Source organism: Gobio gobio, assembly GCF_949357685.1.
Source record: "Gobio gobio genome assembly, chromosome: 7".
NCBI lineage: Eukaryota > Metazoa > Chordata > Actinopteri > Cypriniformes > Gobionidae > Gobio > Gobio gobio.
In genome coordinates, this window is record NC_137103.1 from 23,555,894 (window position 1) to 23,579,208 (window position 23,315).

Genomic DNA, 23,315 nt, shown 5'->3' on the forward strand with positions numbered 1-23,315 from the left:
GCTCAAAAAATGGTATTCGGACTAGCCCTAGTAAAGACCTTGTATAATGTTACAAAATATTTACATTTAATAGTAAATGCTGTTCTTTTGAACTTTCTATTCATCAAAAAAAAAAATTATACAATTAAAATGATTTCTGAAGGATCGTGTGACACTGGAGACTGGAGTAATGATGCTGAAAATCCCACATTTTATTTTTTAAATAATCAATTGGAAAAGTAACATTGTGAAATATTACAATATAATATGAAATATGCAAATAAATGTAGTCTTGGTAAGCACAAGAGACTACTTTCAAAAACTGTTTTACTGACTTTTGTAAAATAGTTCATGTGAATTTTTATAACTTCAGATTTTATGTAAATAATAATTTTAATTCAAATAAATGTGCTGCTGGTGGTGGTTTTGTTGCAGATGAAACCTTTTCTCATCATTAGGTCTAAATATAACATCCAAGAAATATTTGATCGAAATTAATATTTTATTCAAAATAATTGTGCTGTTAAAGGGTTGTTGTTTTTATATTCTCTGTTGCGCTCTGTCTGGTTGATGCGCATGAGTGCTTGCTCACACCGTGAAAACTGGAGTTTTTCTGTAACTTGCTGTTTTGTGACATGAACTACAGTTATGTGCTTGGGAGAAACATCTCTCACTCCATTAAGCGACACAAGCGATCTGTCAAAACACCTGACACGACAACCCACACAAAATTCTATGCTTATGAGCTTCTTTGAAACATTTAATGCAAAATACTTTGGCTTGGACTCTGCAGTGGTCCTCAATGAATGTGGTGCTATTTATTTTTATATATACATTTAGGGTAACGCTTTACAATCAGGTTACATTAGTTCATGTTAAAGTCACCCTATAGTCAATTGTATCCCTCATCTTTGATCACCAAAATGCCATATTCAAAAGTAGTTGTTTTTTTTTCCTGTGAAAAAAAAAAAAAAAAATCATGCCTTTTTAAAGTAAGCAAGGGTGTAGAGTTACATTAAGCAAATTTAGTGGACACAGATCCATGAATATGCAAATTATCCCTGCCTCCACTTACTCACACCAGCTCAGAGATACACTCGGTCAACTTTACTGTAGTAAAGGCTGCACAATGGCAAGTGGTACACTGTAAAATCCAACAGTTGTTCTTACTAAGACTTTATTAGTGAACTTTACTTAATGTTCAATAATTTGTTGACCTTACTTAAAACAAGTAAGTAATCTGAACTATTTGCATGCTATGCCTTCGTTACTTAGAAAACTCAAGTAAACAGTACTTGACTGGTTTGAGTACCATTTGGCCAAAGCAAAAAAACAAGCAGGCGGACGGGCGGACGGGCAAAGTGTTTTTGAGGTGGGGCAATTTTTTATAGACTTATCACTCATTTCCTCCACTTCCTCTCACCATAATTGTGATTAGTGTTCCCTTTGGTTGGACACTTGGAACTTCATTCATATTATAGTTATTAACTTCCTATTAATGCAGCAATGCAACAAGAAATTGATTTCAAAACAAGGGAAGTAATATAAATATAATATAATATATATATATATATATATATCTATATATATATATATATATATATATATATATATATATATATATATAAATATAAATATAAATATAAATATAAATAAATATATATATAAATATATAAATATATATATATATATAAATATAAATATAAATATAAATAAATATATATATAAATATATAAATATATAAATATATATAAATATATTAGTGCTGGGCATCGATTAAAAAAATTAACTAATTAATCGCACTTTTCTCTGTAATTAATCGCGATTAATCGCAAGTTTTTAATATTTTACGTTTTTAATATTTTGATATTGTAATAATTTCAGTTACTCTCCAAATTAATGTATAAACAATTTAAAGACAGCATATTTTAAATATGTGTTGTATTGTCATATTTTTATGAATGAAGGCCAGTATCACTGATACTAAAGTGTCTATGAAACATTAATGACGTTACATTACAGTATAACTGAAGCTCCCAATTTCAACATTTATTAGTCTTTAAAAAAACAACTTTTAATTTAAGTGAACTTAAGACAATCTTTACATAAACCCAAAATAATACTTGTTATATGTACCCATGGCCTTCCCTGTTATCCATATACAGAAATGTAATAGTTATCTTTCTTAACTGCATAAATAATAAATTAAATATAGATGAATCATCATTAAAGCTAAAATTTTCTCTGTTCCCGTTGTTCTTTGTTGAACATTAATGACAGGCATCATCAGTGCTCCTGTCACTTTAAGAACAGCCGCGGATCTCATTTCCTCACAACTCTTTAAGTTCATTTAAGACGTTATTTAACTAATTTAAGACTCTAATATGAGAATACTCAAAATCCTCTGTGTTATTGTTTGTTCAAGAGCAAAAGAGAACTCGATGTGAGCAGGAAACTGACGCGAGTCTATCTCTGCGTCGAGTGTGTGTGTGTGTGTGTGTGTGTGTGTGTGTGTGTGTGTGTGTGTGTGTGTGTGTGTGTGTGTGTGTGTGTGTGTGTCTTGATTAGCTGACATGAGACGCATCCACATAGACAGGACACTGACACACACACACACACACACACACACACACACACACAGACAGGACAGGCGCGTTCGCTTGTGTCTTGTCACGCTTGGAAGCATTTACATGAATAAGAGCGTGATGATCATGTAACGCTAAGCAAAAATGGATATAAAAACGGACGCTGCGTTATTTGCGTTAAATATTTTAATTGCGTTAAGCTGAAAAAATTTATCGCCCGCGTTAACGCGTTAATTTGCCCAGCCCTAAAATATATATATAAATATAAATAATATTTGTCCATTAATGATATAAAACATAAATATATTTCATGTCAAATAATGACCTTTTAACATTTTTTTGCTAATATTTATGGCATAACCTTTTAGTTGAGTTGATATAATCCCTCTATGTTTGTCACAATATCATTTGACCATGCTTGAGTGTGTCCCACACAGACTTCAACATTCAGCATGCAAAACACAACAATGGTAACAAGGATTTTTTTTATTTATTTTTAAATTTTTTATTATTAATACGACCTTTACTATTACTTGCTGTCATTATTGGGGTTATACTGACAAAATACAAATAGTAAAATAAAGCCAAAAATAGTCAAACGAAGCAATTAATTTATTCACGCCACAATGCACTCTGGGAGTACAGTTCCTCAGATCCCAGATAGAATTAAGTTGACAAAACTTAAACGGTTTAAGTAAGAACAACTTAATGCAATTAAGTAATGCTTACTTAGTTGAATTAAGGCAACAAGTTTGCACAATTTAATTAAGTAAACTGAACTAATTAGTTTTTACAGTGTACTTGTTTCATTCAGCCATATGTTTGAACCAGAAGCTGATTTACAAGAGGAAGGGTGCGTATACAAGTCAATGTATCAGAATGGTAATGCGTTTTATGTATTGCTCTCTACAAAGTCGAACACATGATGATAATTAATATGATTATCCTTTTGCTTGACTACGTTATCAAACCGCTAATAATGTGTACCTAATCTTACACAAACCGTGTTCCCATTTGCCATCTTAGAGTCAGACAAAAGTTCATATTAATAACATTGGACTATACGCCATATTCAGCCGCTATATTGCTAAATTTTCAAGATTTTTCTTATCAAAATATATCCTGGCTTCTCTTGAGATTCCCCTGCTTCATAGCAGTTATAGTTAATGATATGCTCAAGGCCGCCGGCACATTGATGTGATTGGTTACAAGGTAGTTTGTGACGTAAGAAACCGGTGTTTTTGGGACTCTTATTTTTTTTCACTGCTTTTTTAAAGGCTCTGTATTTAGAAATTGAAACTAGTGGTTGAAATGGATACTGCAGTCCAAATTAAAAATATAGTTTGCCCCACCCCCTCCTCCTCAGACTCGACACTCACGCGGGTTGCCAGTTTTAGGACACCCAACAGGAACGAGCTCAATTGACAATAAAAGCCGAAGAGACTTACAACACTGTGTCGATGAGTTGATTTATCCGCATTTTAAAGGGTTAGTTCACCCAAAAAATGAAAATAATATCATTTATTATTCATCCTAATGCCGTTCCACACCCGTAAGACCTCCGTTCTAGCCTGACAAGCCAGACCCACATCAAGATGTTGGGTCTGGGAACTCACTATTGGCATGGCTCAATCCGAGGGGCGGGACAAACAGTTGTCTTTCAAATTCCCTCTGCACGCAATTGGATAGCGCTACAACCAACCAGAGAGCAACGTGAAGTGAAGCTAGTTGATGGAGGAAATGTTTGCCGTATCCGGTCGACAAAACTCAGAACACATCTTCCTTTCTTAAGAATGTCTTCAGTGCCGTTCTTTTCTCAAAGAAAAGCTTAACTCCAAGTCTTCCAGAGTCGCGGCCAAAGCCGATTCGAAAGACCGCCGTCCGCCGCAACTCTGCCGTGACGTGCCGTCATTATGTTAAGCCCGCCCACCGACTCTACACACGATGTGATTGGCCTGACCAGAGTTTGGTTTTTCCAGCTCGCAGGTGTACCGAGAGTTGCTAGACTACACTCGCGGCAGATTAGATTTGCTGCCGCTAGGCTGCGTCTAGATTTCTAGGCTACCTCCGTTCATCTTCGGAAGACAAATATTGATATTTTTGTTGAAATCCGATGGCTCAGTGAGGCCTGCATAGCCAGCAATGACATTTCCTCTCTCAAGATCCATTAATGTACTAAAAACATATTTAAATCAGTTCATGCGTACAGTGGTTCAATATTAATATTATATTATGCGACTTGTATAGTGATGGCCAATTTCAAAACACTGCTTCATGAAGCTCCAGAGCATTATGAATCAGCATATCGAATCAGCCAAAGTCACGTGATTTCAGCAGTTTGGCGGTTTGACACGCGATTCGAATCATGATTCATGACTCCGAAGCTTCATGAAGCAGTGTTTTGAAATTGGCCATAATCGGTAAGTCGTTATTTCGTTTTTTTTGGCGCACCAAAAATATGTCCCTTTATAATATTAATATTGAACCACTGGACGCATGAACTGATTTAAATATATTTTTAGTACATTAATGGATCTTGAGAGAGGAAATGTCATTGCTGGCTATGCAGGCCTCACTGAGCCATCGGATTTCAACAAAAATATCAATATTTGTGTTCCGAAGATGAACGGAGGTCTTACGGGTGTGGAACGGCATGAGGGTGAGTAATAAATTACCTTATTTTCATTTTTGGATGAACTAGCCCTTTTAATTTAGTTTCCGTTAATAGAGATTTTGGATGGATTCCGAGGCTTTTAAGGTTGGGTAGAATCTGTGATCACTGACACAGTTTGTTTGCTGGCTTCCATGACAGCAATTTGCTGTGTTTTCCACCAACTGGCAACCAGTGGTGTCGAAAAACTATTGGGTAAATTGGTAACGTGTTATCGGCCAGACCAAAACAAAAACATACATTCTGGAATGCACATTTCAAAGTAGAATAACTTGCTGTAGTATTGTTTTTCAGAGAAACAAATATGTGAACTCAGCATGTTTTCTAAAAATCTGCAAACATATGATAGTATTTTTATGCTTTTAGTAGAGTCAAACAATATAAAAATATTAATTTTGTATTAATTATGAATTTGCACATGGTTTGTCTTAAAGCATATTAAAAACACCACATAGACACACAAACAACATAAAAAAAATTGATTTTCACCACAGGGGAAACTTTAACTAACAATGAACAATACCTTTTACAGCATTCATCTTATTGAATGACAATTTAATAGAAAAAAAGAAAAAGAAAAACAGAAGTGCAAGTTTATATCTCAGTTTATTCTGTTTTCCCCCCTTTTTTTTAGAATTGGAACATAAACTCACAATTCTGCTTGTGAATTACCTTTTTTTTTCTTTCTATCTTGTCGCAAACGCTTTCATACCACATAACAGTGATTCAGAGGAACCCCTGTTCAACACCTTCCTTTTTTGCTGTCGTCTTTGTCCTTTCCTCAGCCTGTCTCTGTACTTTCTCGGGGACATGGTCCAGATGGTGGCTTTATTTCTGGTTGCTGGCTAAATCTGTGTTGGTTTATTTAGAAAAATTTTCCAGCTGGATGAAGGCAGCACATTTGTACAGCTCATGTACATTTGTGCAGTTCTAAATGGGCGTCAGATCAGAGGTGCAGGAGAGATTTTCTCCCTCAGTGTTTTGGACAACAAGGCTTGGGTTAATGTACTCTTGGGGATGACTGCGCTTTTGAAGATGGCTATGGATTTGGAGAGTTAACGAATCCTGTGCAGCTAAAAACGTCTGGCAGTGGATTGGGTTACTGGAGTGCATTAGCAATGTAGATGATGAAGGGTTCAGGTTAATGGGTTCACTGTGTGACAGTGAACATGTGTTTGCTTGTCAATCTACTCCCTCTGCTCTCCATACACATGCAGTCAAATGACCTCTGAGTTGATTTCACCTCATCGCTGCACTGTGGCGGGGAGGCTTTCACAGTGCGCTGCCCGCTCATCCATAATGGAGAGCGGTGTAAATGCGAAACAGGGTCACCCAGAGACGGACTGAATTGAGAGCGGCTGTCTCCAAGGTTGTCTGCTCAGAAATCCCTTTCTTATCTCTTCTGTTCTCACTTTTGCTTCTCGTCTTGTATATTGATTGCCCTCTGCAAGGACAGAACAAGCCTCAAGTGCAATCGTTGTCTTTGGTGAAATTGATGAAACGCTTGTGGGTTTGTCAGCGTGGGAAAATAAAACCATCTAACAAATTTCTGTGGGATTGGCAGAAGTATGGTTTGCTCTTGCTCTCTGACCCTCCGAAGTAAATGGACAGTTTACACTACGCCATTTTCAACTGAAAACAGAACTTGTGTCTGTTCATTTACAAGACAACAGAGTTTTGAGGCCCTGAAAACACAAACTTTTGACAACGTGTTTCAAAGTGCACGTTTTTGAAAATTATACCGTTATCATCTTTGTGTAAACTACAAAAACGCGAATGGTGACGACATGTGCCTATAGACTGAACGCACTGTGACTGTGCATGGTGTTTCTTTACAAAGAGACCTCTACTAGCCAACTACTGGCCTGGCATGAATACAGTACTTTTAGTCATTTTTGCGGATCCATATGATCATTTTGACAGCGTTGTCGTCTGTACAAAGGAAAACTTTCTTTTTTTTAGCAGCATCGTTGTCGACGAAAGAGACGGACACGCTAAGCAATTGTATATCACAACTATTCAGTGTTTTCAACCACATAATCTTTATTTTAGGTTTCAGACATTCAAATCCAAATAAAGACTAGCAAAATCTGCCACTTTCATGTATTTCGGGAGAAGTGGATGAATTTACGTGTTGTAAATCCGACTGATGCGATTCTCTGAATTTGTGGCGCAAACTAACATCGCGGCGGCCATCGCGCGTTATAGATCAGCTAACGTGATCATTATAAAGGTTTTTAAATGACAAAATGCATTCACTTGCACGTATTTGAGAATCTGAATATCAGGTAGTTGATGACATAGCCAACAAGTTTGTGAATATTTTGAATAAAAAAGGAAAAACTAAAAAGCGACACAACTGTCATATGCGCTATTGTGGCTGCAGTGTCACGTGACAAGCATGTTGCGTTGCCATGGAAATCATTATTTTTAGAAATGTATAATGGAGGGGAAAAAGGGGGAAAATGTAAAGTTACTAATGGTTGCCCAAAACCACTTATTTTCTTAATTACTCAAGGCTAATTTGGCTGCTATTGAAACAAGTAGCGTTACCTTCATTAAATGGAAAGTTTGTGGTTTCTAAGGACAAACATGCCAGCGCAAAATGGTGACTTCACAGAAAGGGGACCCACGATGTATGTAGATTGGAATGGCTCATTCTAAGGTAGTAAAAACATCACTGTTCATTATGTAAGGGCTTTATACACCACTGAAAATATAGTTACGCATACTATATAGCATTTATGTCAATAGATCCTCATAAATATTACACACTGCACCTTTTAAAGCCAGTATGAAACACGATTATGAGGGTACATGAATTCAACAAAAATAAAATGATGTGGATAAATAATTAATGCAATATTCAAAAAAAAAAAAACAACGCATAGTTTTTGACACCTGTTTAAAAACTTAAATGAAACTGGTCCAGCTTAAGAAGCTTTGCTGAAGTGCTTTTTATGCTAAACTTCTGCACCATATTAATTTGTGTGTGTGTGTGTGTGTGTGTGTGTGTGTGTGTGTGTGTGTGTGTGTGTGTGTGTGTGTGTGTGTGTGTGTGTGTGTGTGTGTGTGTGTGTGTGTGTGTGTGTGTGTGTGTGTGTGTGTGTGTGTGTGTGTGTGTGTGTGTGTGTGTGTGTGTGTGTGTGTGTGTGTGTGTGTGTGTGTGTGTGTGTGTGTGTGTGTGAGAAATATCAGGACACAAATGTGTATTATGACAGGTATTACAAAAAGAGGGTGAAATATGAGGACGTTCCCCATGTCCTCACTTTTCAAAATGCTTATAAATCATACAGAACAAGTTTTTTTTTCACAGAAAGTGAACTGCACAGTCTCCTGTGAGGGCTAGGTTTAGGGGCAGGGGCAGTGTAAGGGGATAGAAAATACGGTTTGTACGGTATACATTACGCCTATGGTATGTCCTCACATTTCACAAAAACAAACGTGTGTGTGTGTGTGTGAGAGAGTGTGACTTGCATAATGACCCGAAGGAGCTCTGGGAAGTCACCCGGTTTTGATGGGTCTGCGAGTTTAATGAATAATGTAACTGATGTGCCGTGTAACTCCCTCGCTCTTCTGCACTTTCACTGCCCCATTATTCCAGACTTCCCTCTCTTTGTACATTCTCTCAATTCCTGACTGTTTGCCTTCTTTATTTATAATATATATAAAAATATATATTGTCTTGTCCCAGTCATATCGACTTGCACTTAAGGTTCTATGTCGATTTCTGCTGTTAGTGTGTTTGTGTCTGTCAGTTTCAGCTCAGCTTAGGTTCAGGCAGAAGGAAATGCGGTTAGCAGATCTGTTAACAAACTGTTTTTTCTGTCATGGTTTTTTTTTAAGACTTGTTTATTTCTCTTTGGGTCAGTTTTATTTTTTTTTATTTTTTTCATCAGAGATCACATCAACCCAAACCTAATTTAGTTTGAAATGGCTCATGAATAGCTTCTAATAAGCTAACGTTAATAAACTCATGTTGTTGACTTTCTTTTGTTGTTGTTGAATTCTAAGCCGCGGCAGCAGTGTGTAACACGTTAAACCACAATCTCATATTCAGATCCACTAAACCTCAAGGCCCTACAATTGCATATTTGGATATCGAATTTTTGGACTCCCACTGTTTAGGTTTCAGTCCCTTTGTCATTAATTTTGCCCTGCACTTCTGCATTAAACTGCTAATGTCTTTCCGCCTCAGCGTTTATCTCTGAGTCCTCTTGTTACAATTTCACACATTTCACTGATCATTGATGTGAAAATCCTGCCACACTCAGCCTCTTCTTTTCTGCGCTCGCCAAAACAACAACACTCTTACACTACTAAATTGGTCTCTAGTTCTTTACATTGAATGTTACTAAGTGACACAATGCTCCTCAAACAATTCCGTATTTAATCGGCCTAATTTAATTTGCAAACCTAGGGCCAAATTCGTGTAAATCTTCTTAAAGGGATAATTCACCCAAAAATGTATAACGTCATCAATTACTCACTCTTTCAAGTTGTGTCAAACCTGTATGAGTTTCTTTCTTCTGTTGAATACAAAAGAAGAAGAATGATGGTAACTTTACAAATGAGGTAGCCGTTGACATCCATAGTACTACTTTTGTTTTTTGTATTTTTAGTTTTTTCCTTATATGGAAATCAATGGCTACTGTCAACTGTCTGTTTACCTTGTCTGGTACAGAAGAAAAACTCCATACAGGTTTGGAACAACTTGAGGGTGACTAAATGATGACACAATTTTCATTTTTGGGTGAATTATCTCTTTAACTCTTTCCCCGCCAAACACAGAAGTTTCCGTGTTTTCACTGTTATACCCTAGGGGGGGCGCTATTACACATCTTCTGAATGAGAACAGATATTCTCCTGATCAAAACACAGGCGAAGACAAAAAAACAAGCGATCATATGTAAGCAGATGCATATGTAAAATAACGTGATCATCAACATTAAACATCATATAAATCAAAACTGCCTAATGTAACTGAATGAAATGTCGACCCAGGAGCTATAGGACTGCAAGCATTAGGGGTTTTGATGGACTCAATCTACTTCATCTGATTTGATCATCATTCTGAATTATATCTGGATGTAGTCTTTGACAAAAACGTGATTTTTCTCAGCTTTTTGTTCAATGTTGCTTTTATATGAAACTTACACATATTTAAGCGTTGATTAAAAAAAGGAATGCACAAAGCTAGGATAAATTATATATATTTTTGTTTAAAAGCACCTCTCTGATCTCTCTTTTGATATATGGCGTGCTCAGATATTCATACAACAAAATATTCTATGGGCCATAAAAAATTGTGAAAATGATCAAAAACCCTGGCGGTGAAAGTGACTTAATAATTTCTTAAAATAAATTTGTTGGGTTTGCATTAATTGTTTCTCTGTAAAATGTTGTGGGTGAATTCCAAAACCCATCTCATTTCAAAACCCATGCTGTCGTTTTGAAAGTGACACTTTTCTAAGAAGTCACTTTCAAAACGGTTTTGGAATTCACCCACAACATTTTACAGAGAAACAATTAATGCAAACCCAACAATGGGTACTACTCCGAGAGACAGAGGTAGAGGATCCAAACGCAGCTTTATTGAAAGGGTAATCCACAATAGTAGTCAAGAGTTCAGGCAAGGTCAAAACACAGTCAGGCTGTCCAAACAAACAAACACAACAAGGCAGGGAACACGGGCAAAAGAGTAATCCAAGAACAGGCAGGTAATCCAAAAACCGACAGACAAGAAACCAGGGTGAACGCTCAGAATTGCACTTACATTAAACAAGACTTTGTAAATAATGACTGAGATAACCAGGCTTATGTAGGGTGAGGTAAACAAAGGGTAATGAGACACAGGTGAATGTAATCAGAGATGATAAATCCGGGCAAAAGATTATGGGAAATGTTGTCTGAGATAGTATGGCAATCAGGGCTCTGAACCGGTTCAAGGAACGAAAACGAAAACCGGAAACGAACGAAATTTTAAGAGGAACAAAAACGAAATCAAAATCAATTTGAATCGTTCTGAACAGAAACTTTAATTTGAAATGACCATTAACCGGTTAATAACGTTATTTTATCGTTCTCTTTAATATTTTAATTTGGCTGTGACCAATCATGAATAGAGTAGTAGAGCATGTGACGTTGACGGATCAAGCGTGAGTGAAATGCCCGCGCACCAGTCATCTATGAATCTTCCGGTAACGCAAGTCAGTATGAGCGCGCATTTTCATGCCTCAAGTACATTTCTTTCCCCGCTGAGGTCTACAATGAATGTGCAGGTATTGGAGGACATTGTTTTCGAACGTTTAAATAAGCAGTATGGACTTTAAGCTCAAATAGACTGATTTAGGCTAGTTTATGGATTCCGTTTAAGCCTATCCAAGTAACTTAGGTTAGCATCTATCAAACATTTTTCCTATAGTCTTTCAGATTGCCAATACAGGACAGGTCAATGTTTTCTATATAGACGGTTGATGCTTCGTAAATGGTATGCTATATTGCATTAAAGCTACACTATGTAACTTTTCCGTCCACTAGAGGTCGCCTGTTCAAAACAAAGGCGTAGTTTGATGACGGCACGTTTGAGCGCAGAATCTCGGGACATGTGGTCTTCACCTCACAGCCAGTGGAAAACAGTCAGGATAGGACTCGGGCAGAAATCATGTTCATGGATGCGATTATTAACATTACTGTAGTCTGAAGCAGAGCAGGACCGAGTGTTGTGGAGCTGAGCAAGGCCGCAGGAGCGATTGAAGAGCGGGACTGTTATTATGGCATAGTCGCCGGCGGGACTTTTATTATGACACGGTTGCCGGCGCCACTTCCTCTTTTCCAGTCATGAGTTTGAGGTAACGCAACTCTGTTTATCGTATTAGATATATCTGAGTGTGTTGAAAAGGAAGTTATGACGTTCGCTCGGCGGCTGCTATGACACTTGTTCACACTGCAGTGAGAGTAAAGTGTTTCACTAAATAAAACCTGAAACCGACGGTGACGCAGATATGACGCAATCGACAGGCGACTCCCTCACACGCATAGCTCACACGTCCCAGTTCCTTGGTTACAATAGCAATTTTCTCACGATTTACAAATAGTTGAAAACATTTGGGATATTCTAAGTACTCAACTGAACAAAATATATAACACTGGCCTAGTGGTTTCTGGATCTTTTACTGCAAAAATCCTACATAGTTCACCTTTAAATGATCAAGCTTTATTAGCTGACTGAATTTGATTTTGGATGCAAGGACGTGTTGCGCAGTGTTTGCTTTGAAATTAGCAGTTGACGGTGCATATAAAAAAGAGATATGGTTATCCAGTTTATTTATTCTTTATTCATGCAATTTTTAAAACAAGTCGTGTTGAAAAAACGTTATGTACAAAGAATGTTATCACTCTTCTGAAAAGAATTAGGCATAAGAGGGCCACTTTAGATTGTCTAACGCTCCATTAAAACAGGTCAATATTTGTCCCGCTGTTTATGCTTTGTAATTAATGCATGTATTTCTGTTGTGGTTTTAAAAATGTTATGAAATAAATATTCAAGTTTAATTACCATGCGTTATATTAGGCCTATTATTGAGTGAAAATTAATATATTTATACATATTTGTTTAAAGTATAGGCTAAATTAAAATAACGTTATTAACCGGGATTTTTTTCAAATCAAACCGTTTTTGGAACAGTAATGTTTATTGAGGAACGCAAAAACTAAAACGCTATAATATCGATTCTGCTCTGAGTGAACCGATTGATATTTTTTTCCGTTTTTAAGCCCTGATGGTAAATCACGGCTCTCTCACTGGTGATCATGACACAGTGCTTCATACTTTGCTACACATTTGATAATAGGAACAAAGCAGCCCACAAAACTTCACTAATTTGACCACACTTTAAGAATGTCCTTAATGCAATTATATAAAGTTCTTAAAAACATCTTATTTTTCTTAAGAAGTAAATGACAGGCTTTGGTGTACTCTGATAGTATGTTGGTTCTTGCCAAACCCTCACTGATCAAGTCAATGAAAACACCTCAAAGTCTTTTTGCGCTGTGTGTAGATTACTATAATAATCACAATTAATGCAAACACTATTTTTGTTGTGACTTGCTGGGGAGTTTGTAGTCTTTCAACAGTACTGGGGCACATCAAAAAAGTGCCCTAATGTTTTCATATTATGGATATACAGAAACAAAATGACTTTACCTGCAATAGAGAGTCGTTATTAGTATATTACTATCATTTGTTATTTCTATATTACTATAATAATCATAATAAATACAAAGACTATTTTTGTTGCAGCTTACTGAGGTGTGTGTAGCCTTTCATCAGTACTGGGGCACATCAAAAAAAGGCACGTGTTTTAATGTTATTATGGAGATGCAGACACATTGTCTTTACCTGCTGTACAGAGTTATTCACAACATGCATGTGCATTAAAGGGTTAGTTCACCCAAAAATGAAAATTAGCCCATGATTTACCCTCAAGCCATCCTAGTTGTATATGACATTACTCTTTCAGACGAATACAATCGGAGTTCTGTAAAAAAAATAATGTCCTGGCTAATCCAAGCATTATAATGGCATGAATGGGAGCCCAAAATTTGAAGCTGAAAAAAAGTGTATCCATCCATTATAAAAGTAATCCACATATCTCTGTGGGGGTTAAAAAAGGCCTTCTGAAGCAAATCAATGGGTTTGTGTAAGAAAAATATCCATATTTAACACGATATAAAGTAAATTATCTAGCTTCCGGCGGATCACCTTCAATATTCAACTTACAAAGAAAGTGTAATGTCTCTCGCAGTTCAAAACGCTTACATTATGTCCGACGTCTTCGTCTCCAGTTACGCTTTTTTCGTAACTTGAATATGTTAAATAAGGGTTTAGCGATGCGATTTGGCTTAACAGTTCATATTTGCCATCACGTTTTTTAATGTTGCATGTATTTTACATAGTTATTTTTTTAAGCGTTTGTCACAATGATTGGTGTTACGTGTATTTGCGTCATGCGAATGCAAATATTTGAAACAACCCCATAAATGAAACCTTTGGTGTATCTGGATGGATCCTAAATATTCCTTTAAAGTTCACCTAATATGCTATTTTAATGGTTCCTAATTTTTTTTGAGGTCTCCTACTAAAGGTTTACTTGCATCCAAGGTCAAAGACGCTTTCATTTTCTCATAGTATACATTGCAGCAGCATCGCTTTTATCACAGTATGTGAAATATTCAATAAAGAATTCGGTCTCCTTTCCGAGAACCTAGTCTGCTCTGATTGGTCAGACGTCCCAGTCTGCTGTGATTGGACGATTGCTTACAGCGTGTGTCGGAAACGAAACGGCCATTACCATATGTTTAAGTTTCCTCAGGACTTGTATACACAGTGATATGAACAATGCACTTTGCACTTTGCAAGTGCACTGACTAGTCCAAATGGGATTTTTTAAAGTTGGCCACTGAGAATTTACATTCTCCAACCACGTCTCACCACACCAGTGAATGTGAATGTCAGGTTGGGAAATCCACTTCACTTCCCTTTTCTACCCAAACATTTCTGGCAAGAGTACACAGTCATAACAGAACTGAAAAAACCTGTGTGTGGTGTGGTGGTGTGTGTGTGTCCTCAAGGAAGGGACTCACGAAGCTGAAAGAGACCAGCTAAGACCCGAAAATCAGCTTAGGCTAGTTTAGAAGACAGTGTGTGTGTGTGTTGCTCACCAGCAACTGTGGCTAGTGGTTTTCCAAAGTTGCTAGTCACTCAGTATTTTCACTGGCCACAATTTTGACATTGATCCCATGTGAAAAAACTGGCATATATATATATATATATATATATATATATATATATTTTTTTTTTTTATTTGCCAGCAAGTATATTAGGCTGTAATAAATAAATAAATAAACCTGGTAATTGTGTATTTAAAACATGTACGTTTTAGCAGTACTATTACAGAAATCATACCTTTTCTTGACTGAGAAATATGCATCACATTAAGTTGAAACTGTAATTTTATATGCAATTAAATACATAAATCTTAAATTTAGGCCTAAATATATTTTTTGTTCTGAGTTGGTTTCTATTCCACAATGTGTTACAGTAACAATGGAAATGGAAAGTGTAATGACAGCAGGTGTTCTCATGTCTAAATTGAGATCTGCAGAGAATAGTGAAACGATACAGATAACTAACAGTGTATGATGAGTGGTCTCAGGGGAACCTTTTCTCAAAGGAAAGAGGAAGCCGACATCAGAGAATGTTTTTCCTGTTTTGACAGAATTGGTAACTGTCTAGGCACTGTGTCGGTGTGTTTGTTTTACGCAGCTTGTCAAGTCCCTTTTTAATCCAATTTATTGAAAGTATAGTCTCGCAATAAGTCACTGTTGCGCAATCGTAAATAGTAATTTGTTTATCATCAAATTCTAAAATTATTCCCATGAATAAGCATTTATTTATTTATTTATTTTTTAACAAGAATGTCCTGTCCTGTTGTAGGCATTCTGCTGACCCTTCTCCCAGTTGGGTCTGGAGTGCAGCGGCGTGCGGCTGGGAGGACTGCTAGAAGATGAAGTCCAGTCTGAAACAGTGGCGGAGGCTCACCCTCGGCCTCATGCTGGTCTGGGTGCTGGTGTTCCTGGCACTCCTCTCCTACTTCATGGAGTCACGAGTGGACGACCCGCACTCCGCTGCCGCTCTCTCCTACACAGACACTCGCCGCCTGACCTCACTCCAGGGCAACCCCCGCACCATTATGACCACCCATTTAGGACTGGCCACCTCCTCCACTCCCTCCGCCTCCAGCAACACCCAACAGAAGCAAAGCCAGGAGGAAAACCCCAGTGCCGACCCCCAACCTAGTCCGCTCAGCCAGGAGGCCTACCCTTATCCCGACCTTCAGAGCCTGGCGGCCTGGTCCGCGTTCGGCACCCAGGATGTGGGCTCGAGATCGGCCGCCGTGAGTCGCAACCGTGAGCGACAAGAGTACAACCAGGATTCAACTCAACAGGAAGAAGATGAGGAGGAGGTGTTGGGAGGGGAAGAGGAAGATGAAGAAGGAGACGAGGGCAGGAGGAGGACAAACAAACGGGCGTCAAGGCATGAGGACTCTGATCCGGACGAGTACTACGTTCCCAGATCAAAATCTGTAGTGCACGGTCTGTGGAAAGGGAGATTGTCCGTAGGCATGCTCAGTCCACGCCTGCAGAGGGCTGTGAAAGACTACCTGAATAATAATAAACATGGCGTGGCCTACAGGGGGCACCGGAAGGCGCAACAGAGCGGCCTACAGGTGTTGTGCGAGCTGAAAAAGAGGCAGAAGGTCCGAACTTTAGATGGGGCCGAGAAGCCTTTCTCCAATTTAGGCTGGCGGAAAATTGTACCTGCATTACCCTTAACCCAGCTCTACGGGCCAGGCTTCCAGACCTGCGCTGTGGTCACCTCTGCCGGAGCCATGCTCCACTCGGGACTCGGCAAGGAGATTGGTGAGTGGCAGAGATTTTTAACTTGGTTAAGGATGTTTACTCATTTTATTACTGTAGGTATTACCTGAAAATGATACTCAAAATATATGAGTGGCTTATTGGTATGGATGAACAATATAATTTATTTATAATCACAACTTAAAGCTGCAGTCCGTAACTTTTTGCGCTCTAGCGGTTAATAAACAGAACTGCATGCGTCTTCCGGAAGAACATTGCAGCCAGAGCTACTTCTCTCTGTTTATGTCTATGGCGAATCACGCTGGGACTGTGCTCCTCTGCAGCAGTTCCTACCTGAACGGTCTGAAATGGTCCCAACATAAACACTTCTTATAAGTGTACCATAATGATTCAGGGTATCATTTATGTTGTACATTCTCATTATATCATTTTTTGTAAATCTTGAACACAAAAAAAAATTACGGACAGCAGCTTTAACACTTTTTTTTTTTTTTTTTTTTTTTTTAAGGATCATTTTAACTTTTTTTAGGATTTGAGTTTATTTTCTTATGCATGCTTGCTTACTCTTGATTTTTTTTTTTTGTCTGTGTAAAATATATAAAACTTGCTTTTAAGATGCTATATAAATTAGTATTATTATTATTGATTTATCATATTGCTGTACCATATTTGCATTATTAGAAGTTTTTTTTATTACAATTTATTGGATATTGTGCTAATGTTAACTTTTTTTTATTTTAGATTTTTTTTTTTTATCCTTAAAAAAACCTTGATTTAATAAGCTTGCCAAATCTTATACTCTGTGTTTTTCATACTGTGCATTATGATGCCTAAATTCACTTCACAGTTTTTTTAAATGTATTTATTTAAACCGAATACTATAGACATTTGATGTTAGCCTTTTATCTGTTATCTTTCATAAACTATAATGCGAATAATTATCATCTTATCAGTACTGTACAGAGATTTAATAGTGGTTCATCCTTCTTATTGGTCTTAACAGCCGTTTAATGAAAAGCTGTTTATGGTTGTCAAGTGTTATAGATTGTCTTAGACCAATCAGATTTCAGAGTCTGAAATATTGCTTTTCAAACGGGGAAATTGTCAATGGCTTAATATTTTCTTTTTTTTTTGTCCTAGACAGTTCAAAGAATTGTTTAAATTATATAAATGTGTATTTTTTGAATGCTGATGGTAGATGAGTAGGTATTATAGTGTTTGTATTTTTATTATTAATAATATAAAGGTTTTCTCGTATTTTCCTATATTTACTTTATTTTTTTAACTGTTCTATCCAATCACGTGTTAGATTTTAATCTAAGGAAGATGGAGAATGGGAGCTCTGTGTGCTCAGGCGCTGGTAGTGCTGTCAAAATAAAAAAAAACAGCACTACCATTTTCAAAAAAGAAAAATGCATCGGCGATAATAAGTTTTAAACAAAAAGCATAATATCAGCCGATATATCAGCCATACTGTATATTGGTCGACCACTACTTTTCCATTATCTGTTATCTTATCCGTCCTTGCTTCAAAGGTAGAATAGCTGTCCTCATTCAGCCTTCCCAGAAGAGTCTCCTGAAAGATTTGAAATTAGTCTTTTTCAAGAAGCCTGTGAAGAGAGGTTGGGATTTTGGAAACGTTTTGTTTTGGTTGGGTTTAGGAACCGTTTCTCATTCTCTTCTCTTTTGGTTTCCGTGGTGATGCCAGTTTCTCTGAAAGAATCAGTGGGATACTGATGCCCTTTACGGTTACATAATCACAAGTATCACAGGGCACACAAAGAGCCCGGATTCTTCCAGCTTTGGCACCTATGGTGGCAGAGCGGTAGTGGGCACAGAGGAAAGCGTTTCCATGGTGATGTATTGTTACTCAGGATAATGGTGACTGTGCTGTCTCATGAAGACATTTGGTGATTTTAATCCTTTAGAGATGACACAAATCGTTTCAAAATCATTTAAGGTGGATGCTTTCTAACCATCTCTTCAACATTTGTACTTAATGTACTCAAGGGCTTTCTCATTCTCGCTTCATAGCTGCACTAAATATCACTAAATTTCCCTGTGGGGCAATTTCTTATCCTTCAATATTTATATATTGTTTTATTGCTATGATTATGATGGTAATAATATGCTAGTAGAATTAGTGTATATTATTAGTTTATTGCCGTTATTAAGTGGCCATCTGCCATCTTGGCTTACTGTAGCTTCTGTTGTTTTTATTGTGGCGTATTTTTCTTCTTCTGGCTGGAGTCTGATAGTCCATTGAACTACTGAAAAGTTTTGGTGTAATAGAAGTAGCTTTAGATTATTTATTCCGTTTTGTGACGCACATCCAAGTGTAATGGGTTAACAAAAAAGAGACAAATGTAGAATGGAGGCGAATCTGAATCCGAGCTTGCAATTTATTGTAAGATGGACAGGATTTAAGTGGACTAAGGCCCCGTCCACACGAAGCCAGAACTTTCCCTATCCGATCTTTTTTTTTTTCTTGTTTCAAGAAATATCTGCGTACACACGAGAGCATGAAAACGGCTCAAAACGATGTAGTATACATGCCAGGCCAGTATGTGGCACTGTAATTCTGCCACAGAAATACACTAAAAATGGAGAAGAAGAGTTGTGGCTAGAAGGGGTACGGCAACAGTCGGAGGTAAGGTAAAATCTCACAATAAAATAACAATAAATAAATTTAACAATAAATAAATTTGCATTAGTTGTGTAGTAGTAGTTCACACACAATATCTGAGTACGGCTTACATAGATTTTTCTTACATTTTAATCTAGACTGAGGCCAGTTTAGATCAGGTTATACATCTCCACAGCCTCTTTAGCCTGTCTATTAAATTCTGCTTGTCTTGTCTAAACATTTCCCATCAGCCGTGCCAACCTAGTGTGCCCTCCAAATGTTCTCAAGGACGAGCCAGAGAGCCAGCAAATCCACAGCGCAGCCAAGAGCAGATCTGCCAGGGCCCTCGATAAGTCTGTCTCCTGCTCATCTAAACTAGTTTTGTTTGAGAAATGCTGGTCTGGTATTAACACCGTAGTTCATCACTTGGTTGTTTCCAGTTATCAGCAGAAATATTTCAGCTTTGACTCACATTAGCACCGCTATCATATAAGATCCTGTGCAATCTCTCGGCTGTTTCCTTTTTTTCAGGTCTAAATGTCTACCATCCCAGTCTCAGACGAAACGCCTACAAGGCACCCACAGTCTGTTTGCTAAATCTCTTATGCATATTGTTCACCAACACGGAAAGTGTGTTTTCTTGCAAAATCTAATCAGATTAACTTTCTTACGCAATTTCCTGAATTAAGAGCATACAGCATGTTTATCAGTCAGCACGCAGTGTTTAATAGTTCTGGGTAAATTTACTAAGCAGTTCTGAGGAAAAAGAAAACGCATCACTGCTTGCGTCTTTTCTTCCCTATTGTGACAGACCGTTCATGAGCCGAGCACATGGCGGAAGTCTTGAAGACGCACTGAAGTGCACATTCACTTTCAGACAGCAGAGGGCGCTGACGGAACAGCAGAAATACAGCCGTTTCCCCAGTAACCACAATCCCGTCATCGTCATCACATAACCTAATACTTAAAGACTTAAAGTCATTTTCAAACTTAAATTTTTTTTTTTAAGTTTTAAATGACATGCCCTAGATATTGTTTGAATATGTTCTGACTGTTGTTCAATCACACACTTTACAATATGGCTCCATTATTTAACATTAGTTCATTCATTAACAAACTGACAATGAAAAATACTTCTAAAGCATGTATTAATCTTAGTTAAATGTACATTTCAGCATTTAATAACACATTATTAAAATCAAAAGTTGTAACTATTATTTAATGGACCTGAGCTTACACTAACAGTTGCTTTTTTAAACTAACATTATCAAAGAAGAGTAACTCTGTAAAAATGTAGCTATTCGCTCTTTGTTAATGTTAATGCATTAACTGGCGAGACATTAATGTAAAGTGTTACCTATTGTTCTTTATAATTCTTTAGCACTTTAATCTGTTTCAAATATTTGTTTACTTTATACATTTTTGTGTATTGCTTTATTGTATTTAAATGTTTGGTTCTTTTGTTATAAGAAAGTTTTTAAACCTGTTATAGTATGACAACACTTTTTTTGCAACTTTTTTTTAAACATCGTGATAATACCGTATACCGTGATAAAAGCTTCAGCAATTAATCGCAACATGAAAATTTGATACCGGCACATGCCTATTTGTGACATATATCCAGTTACAAGGCTTCTTGGAAAAAAAAAAACAGTGTAGGGAAGCACCATTTTGTCCATCACGAATTGATTGGATTGTTGTGGTTCATGTAAGTGACCGGTTAATCCCAACTTTGCGCCAGTAAACACGTCAAAAGAGAAGAGATGTCACTGCAAGAGAGAGGAGAAGTTAATTTCATTAAAGATTATGGAAGCATATGGATTTTCTAAAATGAATGATGTGAACGGATAAATCATTTTATAATAAATACTGCAATATTCCATTAAAAAAAAGTAAATATTGATTTATGGTGACTTTAACATTTTGAAAATAAATAAATTTAAGAAAGCCATAAATATAGTACTGTAATTTTTTTATATTGTTTTATATTACAGTAAAATATTAAAATAGTAATAGTTCTTATTTTGTATAATCTTTTTTTTTTACTAGTTGATTAGTTAATCCTAATATGTAACAATTAAAAAAAAAAAAAAAGGAGAGTTTTTATCAGAAAATTATTTATTTTAAAAGGTCTGTGCTTTCTATTTTTAAATGTGCAAATTTTTATTGCATAATCTGTACACATTCCCCATTATTTTCTTCCAGTATTTTCTGTATGGCTATTTGCAAAGGCTGTCGCATCATTATTTAGGGTAGATTGAGTAATTCATTTCTTGGCACAATTATAGATACTACAGTTAAAACTAAATGCAGTAGCCATGATTGCAACCTTTTTCTGACTTCAGTGAAGCTGCCACCAAGTAGAGAAAATTATTATAATGCTTCAATATTCTTGTAAGCTTTATTAGTATCCTGCTAAATTGCATTTCCTTTGAGTATGGACTAACTGAATAGGATATCAAACAGACTTTTAGGGCCCTATCGTACACCCGGCACAATGCGCCTGCAGGTGCGCAATGCTCACACTTTGCTTTTTACACAAACAGGGACTCACGCGCAGCAGCACACAAAAATGTTATAAACATTTAAATATTAAAAATAAAAGGATTCCTCTCTGGAGAAGTGTTCAGTCTTTCCGCTCACAAATTCCGCCATGTAAATAGCGAATTCGCCACGGTGCAAGCGCAACCGGCTTTTAAAGGAAATGGGAGATGAGACTCTGATTGGTTTATTGTACGTTACGCCCAAAACACACCCATTAATCATTAAGAGACTAGGTACAACCCTTTTGGACCATTTTTTTCCGTTAAACTATCAAAAGTGTTTTCCGTCGATTAAACTAGCAAAAGTGTATTCGGAGACGGCCTAAGTAAGGCAAGGCAAGTTTATTTGTATAGCACATTTCATACACAGTGGCAATTCAAAGTGCTTTACACAGAAATGAAGTTAAAATAGTCATAAGTGAATGAAATTAAAATATATATAGTATAACAGTTATAATAGGATTTAAAAGAGAATAAAAAATAAATATGAAATCCCCTATCTGGGGTGGAAGAAAATGGAGAGTCAGGTTTACTTTAAAAATATTTGTCAGGTAACTGTGCGTTTAGACAGTACCCTTACAGACAAATCTTCTTGGCCTAACTTGAGGGCGTTCTCTAGATGTTTTACCCGTCAAAGCAGATCTAAACGGGTCTTCCTCGCACCGGAGGGAGTACTCAAAAAATATTTGTCAGGTAACTGTGCATTTAAACATTACCCTTACAGACAAATCTTCCTGGACAGGAACACCTGGGCTATCTCTACTTTGTTCGACCGTCAGAGCGGATCTACACGGTCCTTCCTCTTACCACCAAGGCTATACAGATCTATCCGTCAGAGGCTCAGAGCAGATCTAAACGGATCGTCCTCGCGCCGGAGGGATTTCGATTTATCGCTCCCCCATCTCTCAACCTCTTCCACCCAGACAGCCTTAACAAAATAAAAAAATAATACAAAAAATAAAATAAAAAGCATAATTAAAACTAAAATAAAACCGGGTTAAATTGAAACACATAATTAAAGTGCAAACAGTTCGGACAAAGCACAGAGCTCATTCAGTAAATGCGTAAGATAAGGTGCAATCAGTCGGACGTACAGTGGCACAGCTCATTCAGTAAATGCACAGCTGAACAGATGTGTTTTTAGTATGGATTTGAAAGTGGCTACTGTTGGAGCACATCTGATCTGTTCAGGAAGCTGGTTCCAGCTACGACTGGCATAATAGCTAAAAGCAGACTCTCCTTCCTTTTGAGTGAACCCTTGGTATTTCAAATTTACTTGATCCTGATGATCTGAGTGATCTGTTGGGTTTGTACTTTATCAGCATATCTGCAATGTATTGAGGTCCTAGGTCATTGAGTGATTTATATACAAGTAATAGTACTTTAAAATCGATCCTAAATGTAACTGGAAGCCAGTGTAAAGACCTGAGGACTGGTGTGATATGGTCATATTTTCTGGTTCTGCTCAG

General features: G+C 37.0%; 1 protein-coding gene across 1 annotated transcript in view; it reads left to right on the forward strand.

The window, feature by feature from the left end:
- Nucleotides 1-23,315, forward strand: part of st6gal2a (ST6 beta-galactosamide alpha-2,6-sialyltranferase 2a) — a 99,875-nt gene that overhangs the window by 38,535 nt on the left and 38,025 nt on the right. Inside the window, exon 2 of the mRNA XM_079821024.1 lies at nt 15,734-16,719. Within this exon, the coding sequence (XP_079677150.1) occupies nt 15,804-16,719 (916 nt within the window). The 5' untranslated portion in view covers nt 15,734-15,803. The remainder of the gene's footprint in view (nt 1-15,733; nt 16,720-23,315) is intronic.